We start from the raw sequence: 20,466 nt of genomic DNA on the forward strand, positions 1-20,466 counted from the left end.
TGATTGATTACATGACATCAAGTTGGTTTTGACTCCTTGCAGTCACATAGATTATCCAGATTCTTTCAGGTCTCTCAATTGTGTTCTCATTGTCAGTGTAACTGACTCCATCCACCTTGAACAGTTATTCTGTTCTTCTCTTTCCTTCCACCTTTCCCGGCATTAGAGTCTTCTTCAAAGAGCTAGGTCTTTGCATAATGTATCCAAAGTAGAATAATTTGAGCCTGGTCATTTGTGTTTCAAGTGACCATTCTGGGTTTTTTGTTCAATGATCCCATCAGTTTTCTCCAACACCAAAGTTCAAAGGTGTCAATGCCTTTCCTATTCTGCTTATTTGAAGTCCAACTTTTTGCTTCCATAGAGTGTCATAGGGGAACAGTATGATTTGCACAATCCTGATCTCTAAGTATAGACACATCACAGCATTTGAATATCTTTTCCAAGACCTACATGGTTGTTCAACCAAGTGCTATTCTTTGAAGTGTTTGAAGATCCTTAGCATTTTTAATTATCAGGATAGAATCATTGGTATAGTGCAAGTTATTGATATTTTTCCCACGTTCCTTTTTCATTTTTATTTCTACTTTGCCTTTTCTCCTTGTCACAATGAAGTGATTAGTGGGAATTTTGTGGCTGTATCTGGTAAATGACTCATCACCTCCAATGTGCTGCAGTGGGAAACCATGACCTGAAAGGGAGGCAAAGAATAAGGAGAACAACATTCAACGATGTGTAAGATTGTTCTGTTTATTGTTCACTACTGCTGTTTCTATGCTGCTTCACGTAGAGGTATAATTGCAAACTGGATAGCTGATTTGAATAGAGATAGCAGATAGCACATCAGCAACCATCTGTTGAGTGTGATTAAGTCCCTATATTTCTGAGAGGGATTAATAGGTCTGGAGAAGCATGCTAAATACTTAATTATTTCCTCTCTTGCTATTTTTACCATTCCCAGTCCCCAGAATTATGGGCTTCCATTAATTAAATTTCCATTTGCTATATTATTTACTCCAATGTACAAAGCCCACCCATCAATAAACTCTGGATTGATGGCAAATAGCTAAAACAATATAACCAGAATAAAAACTGTACAAACAATATAAAAGCATACAAAAACCATTCATAGTTAAGGTACCATGTTTCCCTGAAACTTAATCTCTAGCCTGATTTTTACACAAGTGCCTTATATAAGCCAAAATAAGCCCTTGTGGAGGCAGTGGGTGTGGCCAGCACAGGAGACGGCAACACGGGGAACCCAACGGTGTCCAGCTGCAGCAGAGGTGAGTTCATTACCTGTCCAAGCAGGAGGCAAAGGTGGGGTAGCCACGGGAAAGCTGAGAGATAGGTGGACAGGTGGCCATGGGAGGTTTGTCTTTGTGCAACAGCACCGGCAGGAGACAGAGGCAGAAGTGCTGGGAAGAAGGCAGACAATCCTGATGTGCCATGCGGGCTGCAGGTAAGCTGAGAGATGCGAAGATGAGCTTCCCACAGTCACCATCCCATCCCACTGTCTCTCAGTTTGCCTGTGGCCCACACAGCACATCCGGATTGTGTGCCTTCCCTGTGCGTCTGCCTCTATCTGCTGCCAGTGCCACCAAGCGAAGACAATCCTCCTGCGGCCACCAGGCTGCTCCGGCTCACCAACTCTCAGCTTTCCCATGGTCCACATGGTGTGTCCGGATTACGTGCCTCCATCTACTGCTTGGACAGGTAATCAGCTCACCTGCAGCTGCTGCCGGACAACGTTGTTCCCGCGTGTTCACTGCCTTTTGTGCACGCCCCGGGGGGCTGGGGCGCCTAGCCGAGCTGATCACCTTGATCATCATATTCCACAAAAAATAAGCCCTAGTGCTTATTTTGGAGCCCCCCAAAAATATAAGACTAGGTCTTATTTTCAAGGAAACAAGATAATCACATCTGACAATAGCATTGTGCTGGCTCTGCCATGTTCTCTGGTGCCCATGCCTATTGGAAAAACTGTTTTCCAGGTCTCTCAAAAGGATAAGAAGTTGGGGCCAATCTAATTTCCAGGGTGATGATGTTTCAAAGGAGGTGTGCCACAGCAGAAAAAGCATTTCTAGATCCTATCAAATGACTCCCTAACTGATGGGACTTGCAGTATGACCCTCCTGCTAGATCTATTGAGGTGTGATTGGGGAGAGGCAGTCCCTCAAAGAACCCAGGCCATGTAGGGCTTTGTAAGTCATTACCAGCAGCTGAGATTGGATTCGGAAGGAAATTGGAAACCAATGCAGTGTTTATCACTTTATAGTTCTTTTGTGAAACTACAAAGTTTCCTGCTTTGTAACCTGATGTTTTAATCTCTATACCAATTAACTCCCTTTATTTTGGTTAAATTTAAAATTACCTGTAAAATGAATAGAAATAGAGTAGAGTAGAGTAGAGTAGAGTAGAGTAGAGTAGAGTAGAGTAGAGTAGAGTAGAGTAGAATACTTTAATGGCCAAGTGTGATTGGACACACAAGGAATTTGTCTTGGTGTAAATACTCTCAGTGTACATAAAGAAAAGATAACAATAGTTAAGAATCAAGAATCATAACATACAACACTTAATGATAGTCATAGGGTACAATCAACAATCAAATCATACTAGGAAACAGTCAATATAAATCATAAGGATACAAGCGACAAAGTTACAGTCATACAATCACAAGTGGGAGGGGATGGGTGATAAGGAGTGATGAGAAAATTAACAGTAATAGTAGTGCACACTATGTAAATAGTTGAACAGTGTTGAGGGAATTATTTGTTTAGCAGAGTGATGGCTTTGGGGAAAAAACTTCTCGTGTCTAGTTGTCCTGATGTGCAGTGCTCTATAGTGTCGTTTTGAGGGAAGGAGTTGAAACAGTTTATGTCCAGGATGTGAGGAGTCTGTAAATATTTTCACAGGCCTCTTTTTGACTCATGCAGTATAGAGGTCCTCGATGGAAGGGAGGTTGGTAGTAATTGTTTTTTCTGCAGTCCTAATTATCCTCTGAAGTCTGTGTTTGTACTGTTGGGTTGCAGAACCAAACCAGACAGTTATAGAGGTGCGGATGATAGACTCAATAATTCCTCTGTAGAACTGTATCAGCAGCTCCTTGGGCAGTTTGAGCTTTCTGAGTTGGCGCAGAAAGAACATTCTTTGTTGTGCTTTTTTGATGACGTTTTTGATGTTAGGTGTCCATTTTAGGTCATGTGATACAGTAGAAGCTAGAAATTTCAAAGTCTCTACTATTGATACGATGTTGTCTAGTATGGTAAGAGGTGGTAGTATAGGAGGGTTTCTTCTAAAGTCTACCATCATTTCTAATGTTTTGAGTGTGTTCAGTTCCAGATTGTTCAGGTTACACCACGAGGCAAGTTGTACAACCTGTCTGTATGGAGATTCATCGTTGTCTCAAATGAGACCAGTCACTGTTGTGTCATAAGCAAACTTCACTATTTTAACAGATGGACCATTTGAGACGCAGTCATTGGTTTATAGGGAGAAGAGAAGTGGAGATAGGACACAGCCTTGGGTGGGCCCTGTGGGTGGGAGCTGTGCTGATTGTACAGGTATCGGATGTGATTCTGCCTAGCTTCACCTGCTGCTTCCTGTCTGTTAGGAAGCTTATGATCCACTTACAAGTGTGTTCAGGTACCACTAGTTGGTTTAATTTACTTAGAAGAGTGTCTGGAATGATGGTATTGAATGCTGAACTGAAGTCTACAAAGAGGACCCTTGCGTGGGTCTTTGGAGATTCAAGGTGTTGTAGGATGTAATGCAGAGCCATGTTAACAGCATCATCTGTCGATCTATTTGCTCAGTATGCAAACTGCATGGGATCTAACAGTGGATCCATGATGGTTTTCAGGTGGGACAGTACAAGTCTTTCAAATATTTTCACAACTCTACAGATGTTAGAGCAACTGGTCTGTAGTCATTCAGTTCCTTGGGGCTTCTTTAGCACTGGGATGATGGTAGAACATTTGAAGCAGGAAGGAACATGGCACATCTCTAGTGATCTATTGAAGATTTGGTAAGCGGCAAATAAACAATAATGTTAACAAAGAAATTTCTTCCTTTCTCTATGGTCTTCAAGAAAAGATTGGACAGCCATTTGTTTGGGATGCAATAAGGTCTTCTGAATATTTTTTAAAGAAGAGGCGTTTCCTGAGAAAACAGTTGAAAATGCAATTTAGCCACCCCATATATAAATACATAGTACATTGCATTATAAAGTTTCTTACACTAAAAAGGTAGGTATAGTAGTGTGAAAAGCAAAAGTACAGGCACTCCTTGACTTAGAACTGTAATGGACCTTGCCTGTTACGGTCCTAATTCATTGCAGTCATTAAGCGAGGCACCCATGTGATCATTTCTTTCAAGAACAACCATCATCTCTTTCAACAACCAGTCCTTCCAGATGGAAGTTGCTAAACAATCACGCAGCTGCTTAAATGAACAGAGGAAAAGATATTCCTGCTGAAACAGGGCAGGTAACTAACTGCTTCGTGCACAGAAGGAATTGCCTGCACTGGGCCAGAGAAGGGCCTTCCTTCTCCCCTCTGGGTGCAAGGTGGAACCAGCTCACTGTGCTAGAGAAAGGAAGCCCTTCAAGCTTCCTTTTTCCTGTGCAACGCACAAGTCCGTTTCTCCCCCCCCCAAAAAAACTCCTTTCTCCACCACAACATATCACCTCCCCTCCCTCTGCCCTAGGATAGAAAGTCTAACTTTCTAACCCAGGGAGGGGAGAGGAACTGGCACGCTATGCTCACTGTAACAGAGACAGGAAAAGGGTCTTGCAACCTTCCCTGCCAGCTTTCCTGTTGGCTTTCTGAGGAAACTGGCAGGGAAGATTGTAAATGACTATCACATGATCACAAACAGTTTGTTAACCCTTCACAAGTGCCAAGAACCCACTCAGATCATAATACGTTGACTGCAGAGGCACTACAACAGCCATAATTTCAAGCACCAGTCATAAGTCTCTTCATTCAGAGACTTTTTAGTGGTCACTGAATAAATGGTCATAAGTTGAGGGCTTCCTGTAATGGTTAGCTTCCTTTCTTTAGAGTCTTATTCTCTAAAATTCCCTAAAACTCAAAAGTCCTTCGTTCAACACTTCTCAAGTTCAGCAACTCAGTTGTATGGACCAACTCCCAGGCTGACCGGGGGTTTCTTGGGCGTTGAAGCCCACACATCTTAGAGGTGCTGAGCTTGAGAAACACAGCTCTAGATGACACCATGAGTCAACTGTTGGGGAATACCCGGTCAAATAAATTACTGAACAAAAGGTAAAATTGTGGAGAACTGTGATTGCCTATTGAGCTCTGGTGTGACAAAAATATGAAGTTTTGAGTTTTGAAGTTTTTTTTTTCTTTTAGATGTTGAAGGTAATTTGAAACACTGGACACATAAATAAAACCTGCAGTAGGTTCAGACTATTTCTTAATAGAGAATTGTGTTATCTGATTCAGCAGTTCTAGACAAACACGGCTATGCAATTTGTGGGCGGCAGCATGTAGTCTTGAATCATTGACCATTTTCCCTTGGCTAAGAACCTTGGAAATGGGAAGGTGCTTCTACATGTAGAGACTTTTAGCTTTATTTCTTGGCAGCATTCATAAAGGCTGGGAGTCCTTCCATTTCATGTATATGAGGGGAGAAACTGCCACAGGAAGACAAATTATTCTTTTCATGGTTTTCCTGGATATAAACAGTGAAGTCTGCATTACTGGGAATTTATTTCCTGCTGCAGTTTGTGAATTTAGAAATTTAACCGTTACTGTTTTGAAAACATGCACTAAAATATAGAATTTCAGTACATAATTTCTTTCTCCAATTAAAGTTGATATTTCAGTGCTCCTGGGCAAAATTACTTTCTGTTCATACTAAGTTTTGATTTTGAAATATCATTTGAAGAATGATATCTGCATCTTATCAGTTCATCTTTAATCTTGTTCTTTATTCTTTTCTATCACTTCCATGAGATAATAAATACATCAGATTAAGTCACTCATTTTGAAATAGGGATGTTGGTCTTTTATTACTGCAGTTTTGGTCAGCTAATTTTTTCCTAGAAGACTTTAAATTTGTGTTTAAAATTATAGGAAATAAAAATTGATAGCAGTTCCTCAGGATTGTTATGCATACATGTAACTATTCTGTTTATTTTTATTTGTTTTCTTGTTTATAGCCCACCTTTGTTATTTTTTACAAATAATTCAAGTCAAAAAAACGTATCCAACACACATTTTCCCCACAACAACAACTCTGAGAGGTGAATTGGCCTGGCCCCAGGTCACCCAGCTGGATTTCAAGTCTAAAGCAAACTTGAGCTCACAGTTTCCTGGTTTCTATCCTTAGTCATTAGACCATTACTGGCTCTCTGTTTGATATATTCAAATGAGAACAAAATAGTGTAATACATCCTAGTTTTTTAAAAAAATTCCAAGCCTTAAAATCTGGCCTGAGTCTGTTAAAAATGTGAAAGAGCTATATTATTTTAAAAACTCATCAAAATGGCCAACCTATGTTTCTGGGAGTGTTTCAGGATGGTGGTAGGTTGCTAGAATAGAATTGATATGCTGTTAGAACTTTTTTAACATCTTTTTTTTTAAGTAAATAGAGAAAAGGAACCAGTATTTTGAAAATAAAATAATTGAAAGTTACACTATGTAAGAAAGGATGGGGCAAAACAGACTTACATTAATTCCTACCAAGATGGAACTTTAGTGGTCAATAGACATGTGTTCTCCCTGAAAAAAAGGTGATCCTATAATTTCTCTGGGTGGATGGCAGGCCCAACCAAAGAACATTGTAACATCATCTATCAAAAGTTTACATTTTATTTGCTTACAGCATATAGAAAAGAGCTTTCCCCCCCCCTCTGTGGCTCTCCCTCTGGAAAATTGTGCTCTTCAAGGTGACATCCACACGTAGTCTTTTGGCTGTGCCAATTGACCCGAGGCCCTGATTGGAGGGAGGGTCATTCTGGAGCTGGTTAATGGACTAAGACAGGACCCACCTCTTCCCTGCTCACTTACCATCTTTGTTAATTCCGATCAATTTTAGTATTAACATTGATTGTTTTATCCTGTTGCTTCTGTTGGTAGTAAGCTGCACCCCTGTTCCGCAGGTCCGGATTTCAAGCTCAGTACAGCAAGAGTCACTGGGCAACTGAATCCAGTGTGCATACACGAAGTCCAGGAAAGCAGGCCAGAGGTCAAACAAGCCAGGATACAAGACAGGGAGGACATAAGGCACAGAACTTGGGACGTTGCTCCAGCAACACTCAAGTCCTCAGGGTGGGGCTAAGTAGGCAATGCTGGTGCAATCCTTCATGAGAAGCAAGGTTGCCTCCTCGTGAGTAGTCTAGTTGACTGGCGTTCCGTCTGTCTCCTCTTGCTCTATGTGTCCTTAGATCAGGATGAGGTGTGGACTCTTAACACTTCCTCATTGCTAAGGGCGGCAGCTCCAACTCCCTGACTGGAGCTGCCTGGCCACCTTGCCACAGCTCTCCACCCTCAGCCTGCTCTGATCAACCCAGCTAAGGCTGCTCCATCAGGCTAGCATTCTTTGAGCCCTGATCCTGACCAATACTCGACTCTATGCCTTTCTCTGCAAGCTCAAACTCATCCTCCTCTGAACTCGCATCTTGGAGTGGATCCAATACCCTGGGAGATTCTGGGGAGTGGCAATCCTAGATTTCTTCCTCTTCCCGTGACTCAGTTCCAGAAGGTCTCTTTTGTCTCGCCCTCCCCACTCCTTAGAATGTGCACCTTCCTTCAGGGAACCTGCTGCGTTACTTTAACGCACCACAGTGAGGGAGGTGTGGGAGTTTAGGTGTGACTTGGGATCCTCCTGGAGCCCTCACTGCTGCTTAAACAGGAGATGGCAGGGGAGACCATGGACAGCTTTGATTTACAATGCTACCTGCACCAGTATATCCTGATCTCAATAAACCCGTGCCTGGGCGATACTAGGACTATTGCAACAGGCTGTGCGTGGGGTTTATTTTGGAATGGCCAGGAAGCTGCAGCTGGTTAAAAAAAAATACTGGTGGCAAGATTATTTATTAGCCCCCATCATTATAGAATTATATTAAAGTTGTTGCATTGACATTCAGTACACTTCAGGACTGAATTCATCATTATTCTTAAAGCCCAAATGGCATAGCACCAGGCTATAGCAGCCAGTGCCTTGCTGCAATATAATCTGTCTATCTAGTCCAGTCATCACGAAAGTGCTTTTTGAACATTCATAGGGCATGAACAAGATGGCCAACTGTCTCTCTAATAACTGCCATTTTATGGAATTCTCCATCCCTCAAATATATGCCCCCACTTGTACATTGCTACAAATCCAGAAATAAATTAACAGTTTGATTTCAATATATATTCAGCTCCAGCTGACTCACTATAGGTGCTATTTGGATTTTATAATGGATTCCATATTTGTTCTATTTTTTGTACTTAATTTTTTGAGTTTGATGTTGATTTGCATTTAATTGCTACATTTTATTTTTTTATTTGAAGATATATGGGCAAGTTATAAATTATACTTTAATCAGGTAGTCAATCAGTCTTTCTGCAAAACATATACAGAGAAAATCTAAGGGATTCTCAAAATGAGTATATTTACCTTTCTGTGTGTAAAGTTCTCACAAGTCTCCTGAATTCTATTATGTGTGTGTTTAAAATGAGAAAAATCTGCTCCACACTTGGACCAAATATTTCATTTAAATGTTCTTTGAGAAATGTGATCTGATGGAACAAATTTGAAATATTTCAACTGTTCATCAAAAGCAACAATAGAAATTTGAAATAAACTTTGTTCCTTTATAGTTCCTGCTGACATACTGTGCAGGCATGTTGCAAAAAATCCCTTTTTTTGCCTAGTTATTGCTTTGTTGCTTGCTATACAATATGGGAGGGACCCATTGGCTGATTTTTCTGTAAGTTGGATGATAGACACCATTCATAGACTGCCAATATAAATTGTTTCTATTTATTTTTTGTGTTCAATATTTATTGTTTAAAATCCAGAAGAGCATTTCTTTTTTTAAGCTTTCCTGCAAAAATAAATATTGCTTCTAAAAGAACACTGTGAGTTTTCACTATATAGAGAACTACATTTGAATGCAAATGTTCCCTGATTTAAAAGAATTTCATCAACATTTTGACTGGTGAACCCAACCAAAGAAAGCACGGTCAAGAGGATCCATTCCCTGAACTCAAAACTTTATTGAGTACATCATTTCGGCACTGTTGAGGGCAAACCCAGATCTAGCTCATTGCTGCACAAACCCACGTAATTAAACTATAAGCTTCTCCCTCCCCCTCCCCATTAGAGCAGGTCCCATTATCCAATTGAGTCTCATTGTATTATTATGAGAAAAAGTCTTTGGATTTGGCAAGCACCTGCCGAAGTGTCCTTGGGTCTCACGGTTGTCTTCTTGATGAGTGGAGCCTACATTCCATCTCCCCCTTCCGTCCCACCTGGTTTGTTGGCAAGCTGAAAAGCAATAATGATTGCAGCAGCAAAAGCACACTTTGATCTTGACAAAATTATTATATTGGTATTGAAATTCTGACTGCATTTTGGTTATTCGTCATGGGCAAAAAAGTTTATATTTCATTGTGTGAAAGTATGAAAGTAAGGAATGTAATTCTCATTTTATTTCTTGACTTAAATCTTCTATTTTTAAGCTGAAAAAAAGATTATAGATGGGAAGGACATATGTTGCTGACCTCTGTGACAGCAAAGACCTCTTTCTGAAAATAAGAAATAAGACTTACAATTATATACACTCAGGACTGAGACATGACTATAACGAAACATATAATCTTAAAGTATATAAAATGTATTGGTAGTCTGCTTGTATCTCTGAATTTTTTAACATCTTATTTGGATTTCAAATAATTTTGTATCAATAATTTTGCAGTAAATAAGTCAGTTTACTGTACAATGCAAATTGAATTTTCATTTATTTGTGTACATAACTGTGCTACATTGGTATACCTTTGAATTGTTTTTTTTTTAATGGAATATACTTTCAAGAATTAAAGAGAAAAGGAAGCCAGAAGTAGTTGGAAACAAACAGCATAATTACAGGTTAATAAAATTTGCCATGTATCTCACTAACTAACTGTTGGAAATCTAAGGTGCTGAATTGCATTCCACAAACCAGATACCATTATTATGTGCTGGGATCACAGACAGGCAACAGCTGTTGTTGAACTTTTAAGACTGGCTTGAACATTGATATCAACCAACCAGCATTCACCAATGTTGTTCCTAGATGTACATTACTGTGGCTTGTCACCTACTTACGTGCAGGACTGCATTCTCCCATTGGAATCAGTCTAGCCAGTTTGCTCTACCTGGGAGATCCAGGTGATGTCCCCTTTTACAGGTACTTCTGGACTTAGGCCCATAATGGAGACCAGAATTTCCATTGCTTAGCAAGTCAGTTAAGTGAGTTATACCCAGTTTTACAACCTTTTATGTCACAGTTGTTAAGCAAATTATTTTAGTTAAGTGAATCATGCGGCCATTCAGAGTTCTTTTTGGAGGATATGGGTAGTCTAGAAATACAAAATGCTAATGAATCTGGTTTCCTCCTGGACTCTGCTTGTCGGAAGCTGGCTGGGAAGATCACACATGGTGATAAAATTATCTGAGGATGTAGCAGTCATCATAAATAAATTCATGCCAGTTACCAAGTGCCTGAATATTGATCACATGACTGGGGGCAGCAGTTGTAGGTGCAAGGACTGATTGGAAGTCACTTTTTTCAGTGCCACTATACCTTTGAACGGTCCCTAAATGAATGGTTGTAAGTTGAGAACTATTGTGTTTTATTGGTTTTGCAGATTTTAGTGTGTGGAGAATAAACTTTAATCTTAATTCTGTAAATACCATTAAAATATTTTCAAGTACCTGAGACATTCCAGGTACTACTACTTCTTTTTTTGGGGGTGGGGGAGCTTTTTTATCCAGGATCAGTTATGATCAGTCAATGTCCATGTCATATGTCCAGGGGATGTAGAACATTTTAAAAAATATATAAATTCAGTTTTCATCTTAGTGGAGGAGGCAATTTCTTTCTTCTAAACTTTAGTAGAGATGAGATAAAGCTGGATAAAACGCCAGAAATCATTGATACACCCTCTTTTCACATTTTGCTAATGATAGCAGTTTAGCTTGTGTACTTTTGATAGTATAAACAGAGTTGGTTTATTTGAGTCTACAGATAGTTTTGAAACTGTTCTCACCTTTTTATTTGGTATTAGTATTTAACGTAGAAATTGCTTTTATAACCTATAGCACAAGGTAATCACAACTACTTCTTATTAAGATTTGGACATAAGTATGTACCACTGTGTCAAGTTTCAAATATGGATGGAGAGTAATCGAGAAGGAATAGGTTGCCCAGCAGATATGTTCCATTTGAAACTTAACAGAAATAAAACAAACTAGAGAACGTTAATAAAGTTTCTTTAAAAGAGAGATTGACAGCAGGCTTCTTATTCATTGAAGGCTAAATGAAGTGTGATGAGTTAGCCATTCCCATTTCTGTTTTACTTCATATCTGTAAGTCTCCATTCTTCATGCCAACCTTATGAGTTTTATTTTTTGCTGGAACCCCAGATCTATCAACTGGAGACAATAGCTCAGGGAAAATTTATAAATATAGAGTAAAATCCAAATCCAACTGTAGATTAAAAAAAATCCCGACAAATTCATATTTCAGTGTTGTTAAATAAGGAGGTTTGCTTACCCAAACATATACTGTGTCTATACCCTCTTGTCTATCCTGAGGAATTTATTCTTCTGAATATGTCTGCCAGTTTTATATACAATTTGGTTTGTAAATTTGATTTGTATTATTTTAATCCCAATTACGTATTAAGTAGTTGTATAAGCTGATTACATATAGCTTATAAGCTCTGCCAGTAAATAAATGAAGAAATTATTAAATAATAAAGCCTACTTTATAAAAAGTACCTAATGAAGTGGAGTAAATCTCCCTCCTTTCCTTTACTATTTTACATCTTTAAAGCAGGGGTGTCAGGCCCGTGATGTGTTTGGATCTGGCCCACAGGGCCATCCTGGAAAATGGAAGGGGACGGCCCGCATCACTGCGGTCTGGTCTATCCAATGCAAAGAGGAAATATGCCAGCAGTTTGGGGAGTGGCGTTAAGCTGGCCACACCCATCTAGTCGGCCGTAACCGGCCGGTCCCCCGAGGTCAACCACAGCCCTGATGTGGCCCTCAATGAAATTGGGTTTGACACTCCTAATTTAAAGCAAGATTTTTTTTAACTTCCCATGACTCCCAATTTATCGCAAGCTGACTAAAAAAATGCAGTTCCTGTTTTTCCTTTTAAAAGAACAGCTTTCTGGAGTACATGTGGGTAATCTTGTAGTTTGTCCTTAATGCAGAGAGATTTTTGAATCTCACACTCAAGCATTGTTCCAGAAGAACCTCAGTTCGCAATGATGTTAGTAAATGTGTAACATTGAGAATGCATGCTTGGACCTTTATTTTGGGGTGAATATAATGAGACCACAATTGTGACAAGGGAAATATTTAATGGGCCATTACACGGAAAGGCGTTTCATCAATAAATATTAAATTAATGGTATTTGACAGAATATATATTGATGTAAGTCTTTTTCATAGATTACTTATCTTCTAATCATTAAACAAGGTATTATAAATAACAAAATCCAATATCATTTTTATATTCACTTCATATTTTTATAGTCTATATATTCTAATTTTTTTGACAAAATCTTGGACACAGTAAGGATATTTTCTGTCATCTCTGATTTTTTTTCAGGTTACAGTATTTGCATCAAATACTCGAATAATAAAAGTTTACTAGGCATACCATTGTTTCTCTGTTTTCTTTAGGATGATATAGACAGTTTGAACCCAGTTCTCAGGGATAATCCACAGCTTCAAGAGGAAGTAAAAATCTGGGTGAAGGAACAAAAAGTGCAAGAGATTTTTATGCAAGGTATTTTTTGAGAAATATATCTGTTTGTTATTTAATTGATTGTCATAAACACTCATAGTGAATCATGTTTTAATTTTTTTAAGATATGAAGTAATGTTATAGTTTTGCATATTACTGAATGATGATTTCCTATATGGTGACCAGATTTAGTGGTTTGTCATTTCTACTGGTTGTACTTCCCATCCAAATGTATAGTATTTTCAAATGGTCAGGTGGATCTTAAAGGATCCCACTCCATTTGATTAATACTATTTTAAAAACTATTTAAAAATATTTTAGAGTTGAAAGTTGATGTGGTTAAGGAGGAAAACTGAATACAGGTGGTCCTTGACTTATGACCACGATAAAGCCTCAAATTTATGTTGTTAAGTGGGTTTTGCCCCATTTTATGACCTTTCTTGCTATAATTAAGTGAATCACTGCAGTTGATAAGTTAGTAGCCTGGTTGTTAAGTGAATCTGGCTGCACCATTTACTTTGCTTGTGAGAAGGTTGCAAAATATGATCACGTGACCTTGAGATACAGTAATTGTCATAAATATGAACAGGCTGCCAAGCACCTGAATTTTGAACAATGATCATGGGGGTGGGCATAACTGAAAAAAAGGTCATAAATCACATTTTTCAGTGCCATTGTAACTTTGAACAGTCACTAAATGAACTGTTGTAACTCGAGGACTACCTATATGCATTAGCAGTAGTTTGTTTTTCTAAGTTACCCACCAGGTTTGTGCTATATTTAAATAAAAGAGAGAAAGGTCCAAACATTAAAAAATGTTGAGAACCAGTAAATTCTAAAGGTTAAGGTGGTAGACATGGGGCAGTAAGATCCAGGTTCTAATCCTCCCAAAGCGGCAAAGCCGTCTGGGTGATTTGGGGCCAGTTACCCTCTCTCATCCCTAAACAATTTCAGGTCCAGTGAGAAGCTGGCTCAAAGACAGAACCGGTATCTCCCCATGCATTCATAGTTTTGCTGTGTAATATAGGAGAATGCAGCAGAAAACAAATCCTTGAAGTTTGGGACATTCACTAAAGGGGGAAAAAAATATTTCATCTGTTTCAGACTCAAAACACCCTCTTTTCAGTTTCCATGTGTATTTCGGAAGTGCTTTCTGCCTGAAGTAGGTCTATTTTAAAGTCTTCTGCTTCTAAAATGCTGGCAGTAAGAATGAGGCAGATTGCAGTGAGCTCAAAGTAGGGTGATTATAGGTCGCAACAGTTTAAATCAAACACTTTATGTATCCCTACCAGACAATCTGCAGCTACCAAATGGTCTTGCAAAACGTATACTTAAGGAACTGGGAATGTTTTTTTTGTTTTTAGTGTATTTATTTCTTTACTAAAAATATGAACCTTCATGGATCAGATGCAGTATCTGTCTGGACTATCATGTTTTCCAAATTGGTTAGCCAAATGTTTCTGGGAATTCACAGTATTTCATGAATATATATTTTATGCACACTTCCAGTGGCTTCCACTAATGACAAATCTTATGTCTGAGAAACTATCCATATCAATTAATTTTCATGGGATTTCTCCCACATTATTGATCTGTGTATGACAGCTGAGCTCAAGAATTCTCATTCAAAAGTGAGCCTAATCTTGAACAGTTAAAAGAATTTTGAACGTATACACTACTTTCCAGCCAGTTAAAGACCTAATTAATAGGGTTGTGCAATATTTCAGGTTTGATTCAGAAGAGTTGCTTTTAAATATGAATACAGCACCTGTCTGCATTCATATTTAACTGCAACTCATTAAAATAGATTGAAGATTGTACTGTTGTTTCATGGTTGCACAGCTACACTGAAAACCTTCCAAAGTAACCACATTAATGTAGAACCAGATGTAGTAGCTTTAATGTGTAGAAGACGGATGCTATGTTTGCTGCCCTACATGTTCCAAAGCACTTCTGAATCTGAAGTATTGCACAGCCTGATTTAAAAAATATCAGGATTTAGTATCTGTGGTAAAAAGATTAATTTCAGTTTGCCATTATAGTACCTCTCTGTTCAGTCATTGAAACCAGAACCATTGACATAGGAGTGGATAATAATTTATATACTTTTCCTTAGTAGGCAAAACCATTTCCTATTTTGGCCAACAATATATGTTTGGATGTGTGTTTTTAAATCCCATATGTAATTCTGTTGGGAGCAGAAGCTGGATAATGAAAAGAGAGAGCACCATCAATTCCTTTGGGGTTTTTTTTTTTTCTATTTGCCTCCTTTTATTTAAACCCTGCATCCCCAGAAGATAATACTTTGTTAATTATTGTTAAAGCAATAACAGAGGTAAAAGAAAGAAGGTACATCAAAACACAACAAAGTGTGACAAAAACATTCAACATTATTTTGTCAAAATTGGCACTGAGAGCTGCGATTGTATAATATTGGCAACATTGTCAAGGCCATAATAGCTATACCGTTACGGCTATACCAATCGAGACACTTGCAGTCTCAACAGAAGGGAATTCTGGGAATTGCAATTGGTTGAGTAGGAGGGAGCATACTATTATCAACCCAATAGCCTTTCTAACCCACTATTTAAGTCATTTCAGAACATATATATTGCATTCCCCCTTTTCTACCCTTTCAAATTTTTGTGGTGATATTTGGAAGAAAAATCCAATTGCAGTGCAGTTAAAACTTTTCAGAATTCCCATCTCTTGAAATGAAATCTTTCTGCAGATTCACCTTTATCCATTTATTCTTTTGATCCTAGTTTGGAAATCAATTTCTCCTTAGATTTTCCCTCAGTGCATTTCCCACCGTCATTTGCTGTTCCTCTAGGAAACTGGAATCCTTCCTTACCCATTTTCTTTTGTTTGTTTTTTTGTTTTTTTTTTATAATTGGATTTTTAAAAATTGAGAAAAAAACATAGCAGAAATTGACAAAGTAGTTCACAGAAACAAAAAAATATTACTTACAATTTATGCAGGGAAGATCAATAAAGAGAAAGTATTTAGGCTGACTCTGCATGCAACAAATGTTTACTTGAACTTCAAATCTACACATCTAAAGGAGCAGTGCTAATTATAGTATGCAATCTCTGTATCACACATTAATTTGTATAGAACTCTTGCCTTAGTTCTCCAGCCACTTAATTTCAGGAAAGCAATGCTTGGACACTGTTATAATAACAGTGAGTCCTCAATTTAAGGTTCTGGTTTGATGCAACAAACCAGATTTCTGCCCGGTTTTCCAAGATAAATAAATCTATTACATTCCAAACACTCCTGACCTGGCAGTTAATTTTACATCATTCGCAATGTCAGGTCATTTGTGTAATGACATAATTAACCCAGATTATATACATTACCACAAATGACATAATTTGTAATTTAACAGACATTCAGGAGTAATGGACACCCCCTCTCCCCACTGAGTCTGGTAATCTAAGGTAATGTGAAATCTTGACTTTTTTGCATTGTGCCTTTAGCATATGTTGTTTTCTATTTGCTGATAAGCTGTCCCTTTTCTATTTTGGTTTGTTTTCTGGGATCTTCCAGATATCGTTTTCCATAATAACTTTGGCTGGAAATTAAATATGTATATATCAAGAGCCTTGGCAGTCCCTAGCTGATCATTTTTTTGGACTCAGATATTAAACAGTGTCAGGCCTACTTAGAGTACTATAGATCACCAAGGCCATCACCTGAAGTTGAAAAAAGTCCAGAAGACAATGACAAACTCCTTTCAAGAAGACTAAAAGGAAGTGTCCATGAAATGACAGAAGTCAAACTTGACTTGAAGGAAACCTTTACAATAAGAAAAGTGACATAATAATGGTTTGGACCTACTGATTTTGAGATTGCTCTGTTTTTCAACTTTCCCTGTGCTGATACTGCTAATACTTTAAACATAGTACATCGTACCACATAATCCCTAGGCATATAGAATATCAACGTTGTCTGCAGGCCATCCGTTGGATAGTCTGCAGAAATACTACCTAATGGGGAAAAGAATCTGGAAAAAAATCCCTAGAGTATATTCCAGACTAATACATTTATCTGCCTGTGTAAGATCATATTGCAAGCAAATTTATAAAGAACAATATAATAACATTCAGTACCTTGAACAAACTCTGGTGTAGTTATGTTGGATATAAATATTTATGATATGAGTTGTATTTAATTGTAATGGTTTCTAAAGTGTTTATTTTCTGAATCTGGATAGATGAATTCAACCAACTTAAATATAGTTATTACATTAATATAAAACTTAATAAATTAAAAAGTGAAGATATGTTAAGAAACAAACAGCTGTTTCATTCCTTGGATAAAAACTTTGAGGTAAGTAATTCTGCACTGACAAAATATGTTAGTCCCAGGCTTATACACCACTCCTTCATTAGCCATTGTTAAAGTTGGTGGTACCCTGGATAAAAATACCAAAATGACATGAAGATGGAATTTTTTAAAATGTAATTATGAATAGTGTGGCACAAGGAAGCAGTTTAATGAACCCATTTACAGGAAATAAGATAATACTATAGAAGGATAGTCAATACAAAAGAATATATAACTTTAAAAAGTGTGGTTTATTCATGCATGAATTTTAAATTGACTTCTAAAGTAAATTGTTGCTTCATGTGACATATTTGAGCTAATACATGACTTAAAAGTTATATATTTAAATTTATGAATGTAATGTTGTTAACAGCACATTTACAGTGGAAAGAAACAGACCACTGAAGTAAAAAAAAAAATCTGTAGTTGATTTTGGGGAAATCTTGGCAGCTGTGTAAACCCAGACTTCAGGGACTAAATTCTTTCTATATGTTTTTAGTAACATGCAGTATGTTGGGACAGCTTCAGGTCATAAAATTAGGCTTGCTTTTCTATTCAGCATCTTGTACTTAACAGATGAGTGCATTTCCTGCACCCACTGGAATCATGGCGTGCAAAGATTTGTATTCCCCACCCACCCGGAAATTTAGCACTTTATACATATATCAATATATTTTATCAATATCAGGAACTATCAGCACTGAATTCAAAAACAAATGGTAGCCTTTAAAAAGCATGATGGACATTGACTTTTCATTATTTGGGATTGTTTTTATATTTAACCTCTACTGCATGAACTTCTAAAATTAAACTCTGTTGAAATATTATTTCAATAATCCTCAAATGTTATTTTCATTTTTTGAAGGTCCTTATTCTTTAAACGGCTATAGGGTGAGAGTATATAGACAGGACTCTGCCACCCAGTGGTTCACTGGTATAATTACTCATCATGATCTGTTCACTCGCACTATGATTGTTATGAATGATCAGGTAATTATTATTTTTGCTCTACTGAAATTGTTCTTTAAAAATGCATCAGCGCTGAAACTAGATATGAGCGTATTGGCTTTAGATTGATTTTGTACATACTCTGTTTTTAAAAGAATGTTTAATAGCTTAAGATGAAAATGACTGCAACACTATTTTAATTTTAAAATGTAAATATTTTAATTGGTAATTTGGAGTTTTATTAAATGTGCCTTGATTAAATATAAACAATTCTTGGAACAAAAGTAAATTGAAGAATTATTATAGTAATCTTTGATTTTCTTGGAGCATAAATGAAGAAGAACCCCCCAAAAGATTGCCAACTAAAGTTTTGTCACAATGATTATGGATTGTGGTCATCTCAGAGAATGTTTTAAAGGATTGGTTGGCAGTTTAATTGTACCGAATTCAAAATAATTGAGGGAACACTTTTCCATATGATACTGATTTAATAGCTGTACACTTGCTAATATAGTTTGGCAAGACTAATATGGCTTAAAGAGTCAAATGATATTTTGAAGCATACCCCAAAATTTTGGAATTAATAATTAGATAAAGAATTATAGATCAGTCAATCATGTGACTAAGCAAAAATATTATGATACAAAGACAATGCTGCCCTGGAGTTTCAACAAGGGATAAACATGTATTTGGGTATTTTTTTCTTTTAAACTGGCTTTCCATTAATGTAATAGATTGTTCACTATTAGTCAACAGAGTCAAGGTTTAAGACTGTGTTCAAAAGCTGAGAGATGTTCTATATTTATGAGAAATGTCTTTATCCTTTTTTCAATTTTTTTCCTTTTTTTCTATTTTATTTAAGTTTTTGAAGCAAATTTAAGAAGTGAAGAATTTGGGCAGCTTGCTCAGTATTATAAACTTCATCAAATGTCAGTGGATAGTTATAAAGGCCAATATAACCTTTTATCTAGTTTCATTTTAATGCTGGTGGGTAAAGATGTAAAATGTCTCTAATGACTCTCCTTTCCGGCTTAAACCAAACACATTTCACTTTCTGTCTTTATGCCTTAATTTTATTTGACTCAAATTATGACCATACATTCAGCAACCATTCACAGTTATGGTGCTGTTGAAAGAGGGCAACTTAGAAGGGTCCTTGGAGTTATAGCCATCGCACCATTCCCTCAGTCATGTGATTGTAATCTGGATGTTGCCCAATTCGATTATGATGTTGCAGCAAACCTTAGTTGTGTGAACTGAGATTTCTGACAGTCCCTAGTGCAGTGAAGGCGAACCTTTTCAGCACCGAGCGCCCAAACTAGAACACATGTGCATATGTGGGTGCTGGAACGCCGCACACAGGTGTTTGGGGGGCATTTTTAGGCTGTTCTTTGGGCTGTTTTGGGACCATTTTTAAAAGCCTTTTGGGGTTGTTTTTGGCCCAGAAAATGGCCTGAAAAACTGCCTGAAAAAGGCCCCAAATGGCCTGAAAAAGCCCCCCAAATGGCCTGTTTTGGGGCTGTTTTCTGGCACCCCGGCACCTGCAAAGACCAGCTGGCTAGCATGCCAGAAGAGCAGCAGCTGGCGATGGTGTGCATGGCCACAGAGAGGGCTCTGCGTGCCACCTCTAGCATGCGTGCCAAAGGTTTGCCATCACGGCCCTAGTGGTTTTTCAAAGCAAAGTTAATGGGAAGGCCAGCAGGAAGACAGGATTTCATAAAGCCCTCATTTAACTGCTAGAAATTTCATGTACTAAATGATGTGGTGGCAACCACAGTGCTTAGCAATGAAAATCCTGGTCCGAGGACTACTACCTGCACAAGAATTTCTCATTTAGGATAAGGGGCGAAACCTTGGCAGATCCCTGATAGATTTAAAAGAAAAGAGGCCATTTTCATATTTTTAATACATTTTATTTCTTTAAAACTGCCCTTTTAAATTGAATTTGAGTTTCCAAATGATCTTCTTATAGACGATACAAATAGAAAATGATTGTTTTTCCTCTAATAAAACAGGTATTAGAGCCACAAAATGTTGACCCGTCTATGGTTCAGATGACCTTTCTGGATGATGTTGTTCATTCTTTGCTGAAAGGTGAAAACATAGGCATTACGTCACGACGCAGGTCTCGTTCCAGTCAGAACAGCAACACAGCTCACGTAGATATATTTGATTTTTAAATGATATTGTCATTTTTATGTCTATATGC

At 37.7% G+C, this 20,466-nt stretch overlaps 1 protein-coding gene across 6 annotated transcripts in view; it reads left to right on the forward strand.

The window, feature by feature from the left end:
* JMJD1C (jumonji domain containing 1C) overlaps positions 1–20,466 on the forward strand; it is a 115,458-nt gene that overhangs the window by 65,008 nt on the left and 29,984 nt on the right. For 5 of the 6 annotated variants that reach the window (XR_015743388.1, XM_087932093.1, XM_026714579.2 and 2 more), the window contains exons 4-6: positions 12,913–13,018; positions 18,175–18,299; positions 20,273–20,416. Coding sequence is in view for 5 of the 6 variants with exons in the window: in XM_026714576.2 (XP_026570361.2) it covers positions 12,913–13,018; positions 18,175–18,299; positions 20,273–20,416 (375 nt within the window). In the remaining variant the exon portion in view is untranslated. Of the gene's footprint in view, positions 1–12,912; positions 13,019–16,388; positions 16,421–18,174; positions 18,300–20,272; positions 20,417–20,466 lie in introns of those variants that run through there. The other variant, XM_026714578.2, reaches the window with a different exon arrangement.

The sequence above is a fragment of the Pseudonaja textilis genome, chromosome 4 (assembly GCF_049901715.1).
Source record: "Pseudonaja textilis isolate UNSWEBS1 chromosome 4, rPseTex1.2, whole genome shotgun sequence".
Classification (NCBI taxonomy): Eukaryota; Metazoa; Chordata; class Lepidosauria; order Squamata; family Elapidae; genus Pseudonaja; species Pseudonaja textilis.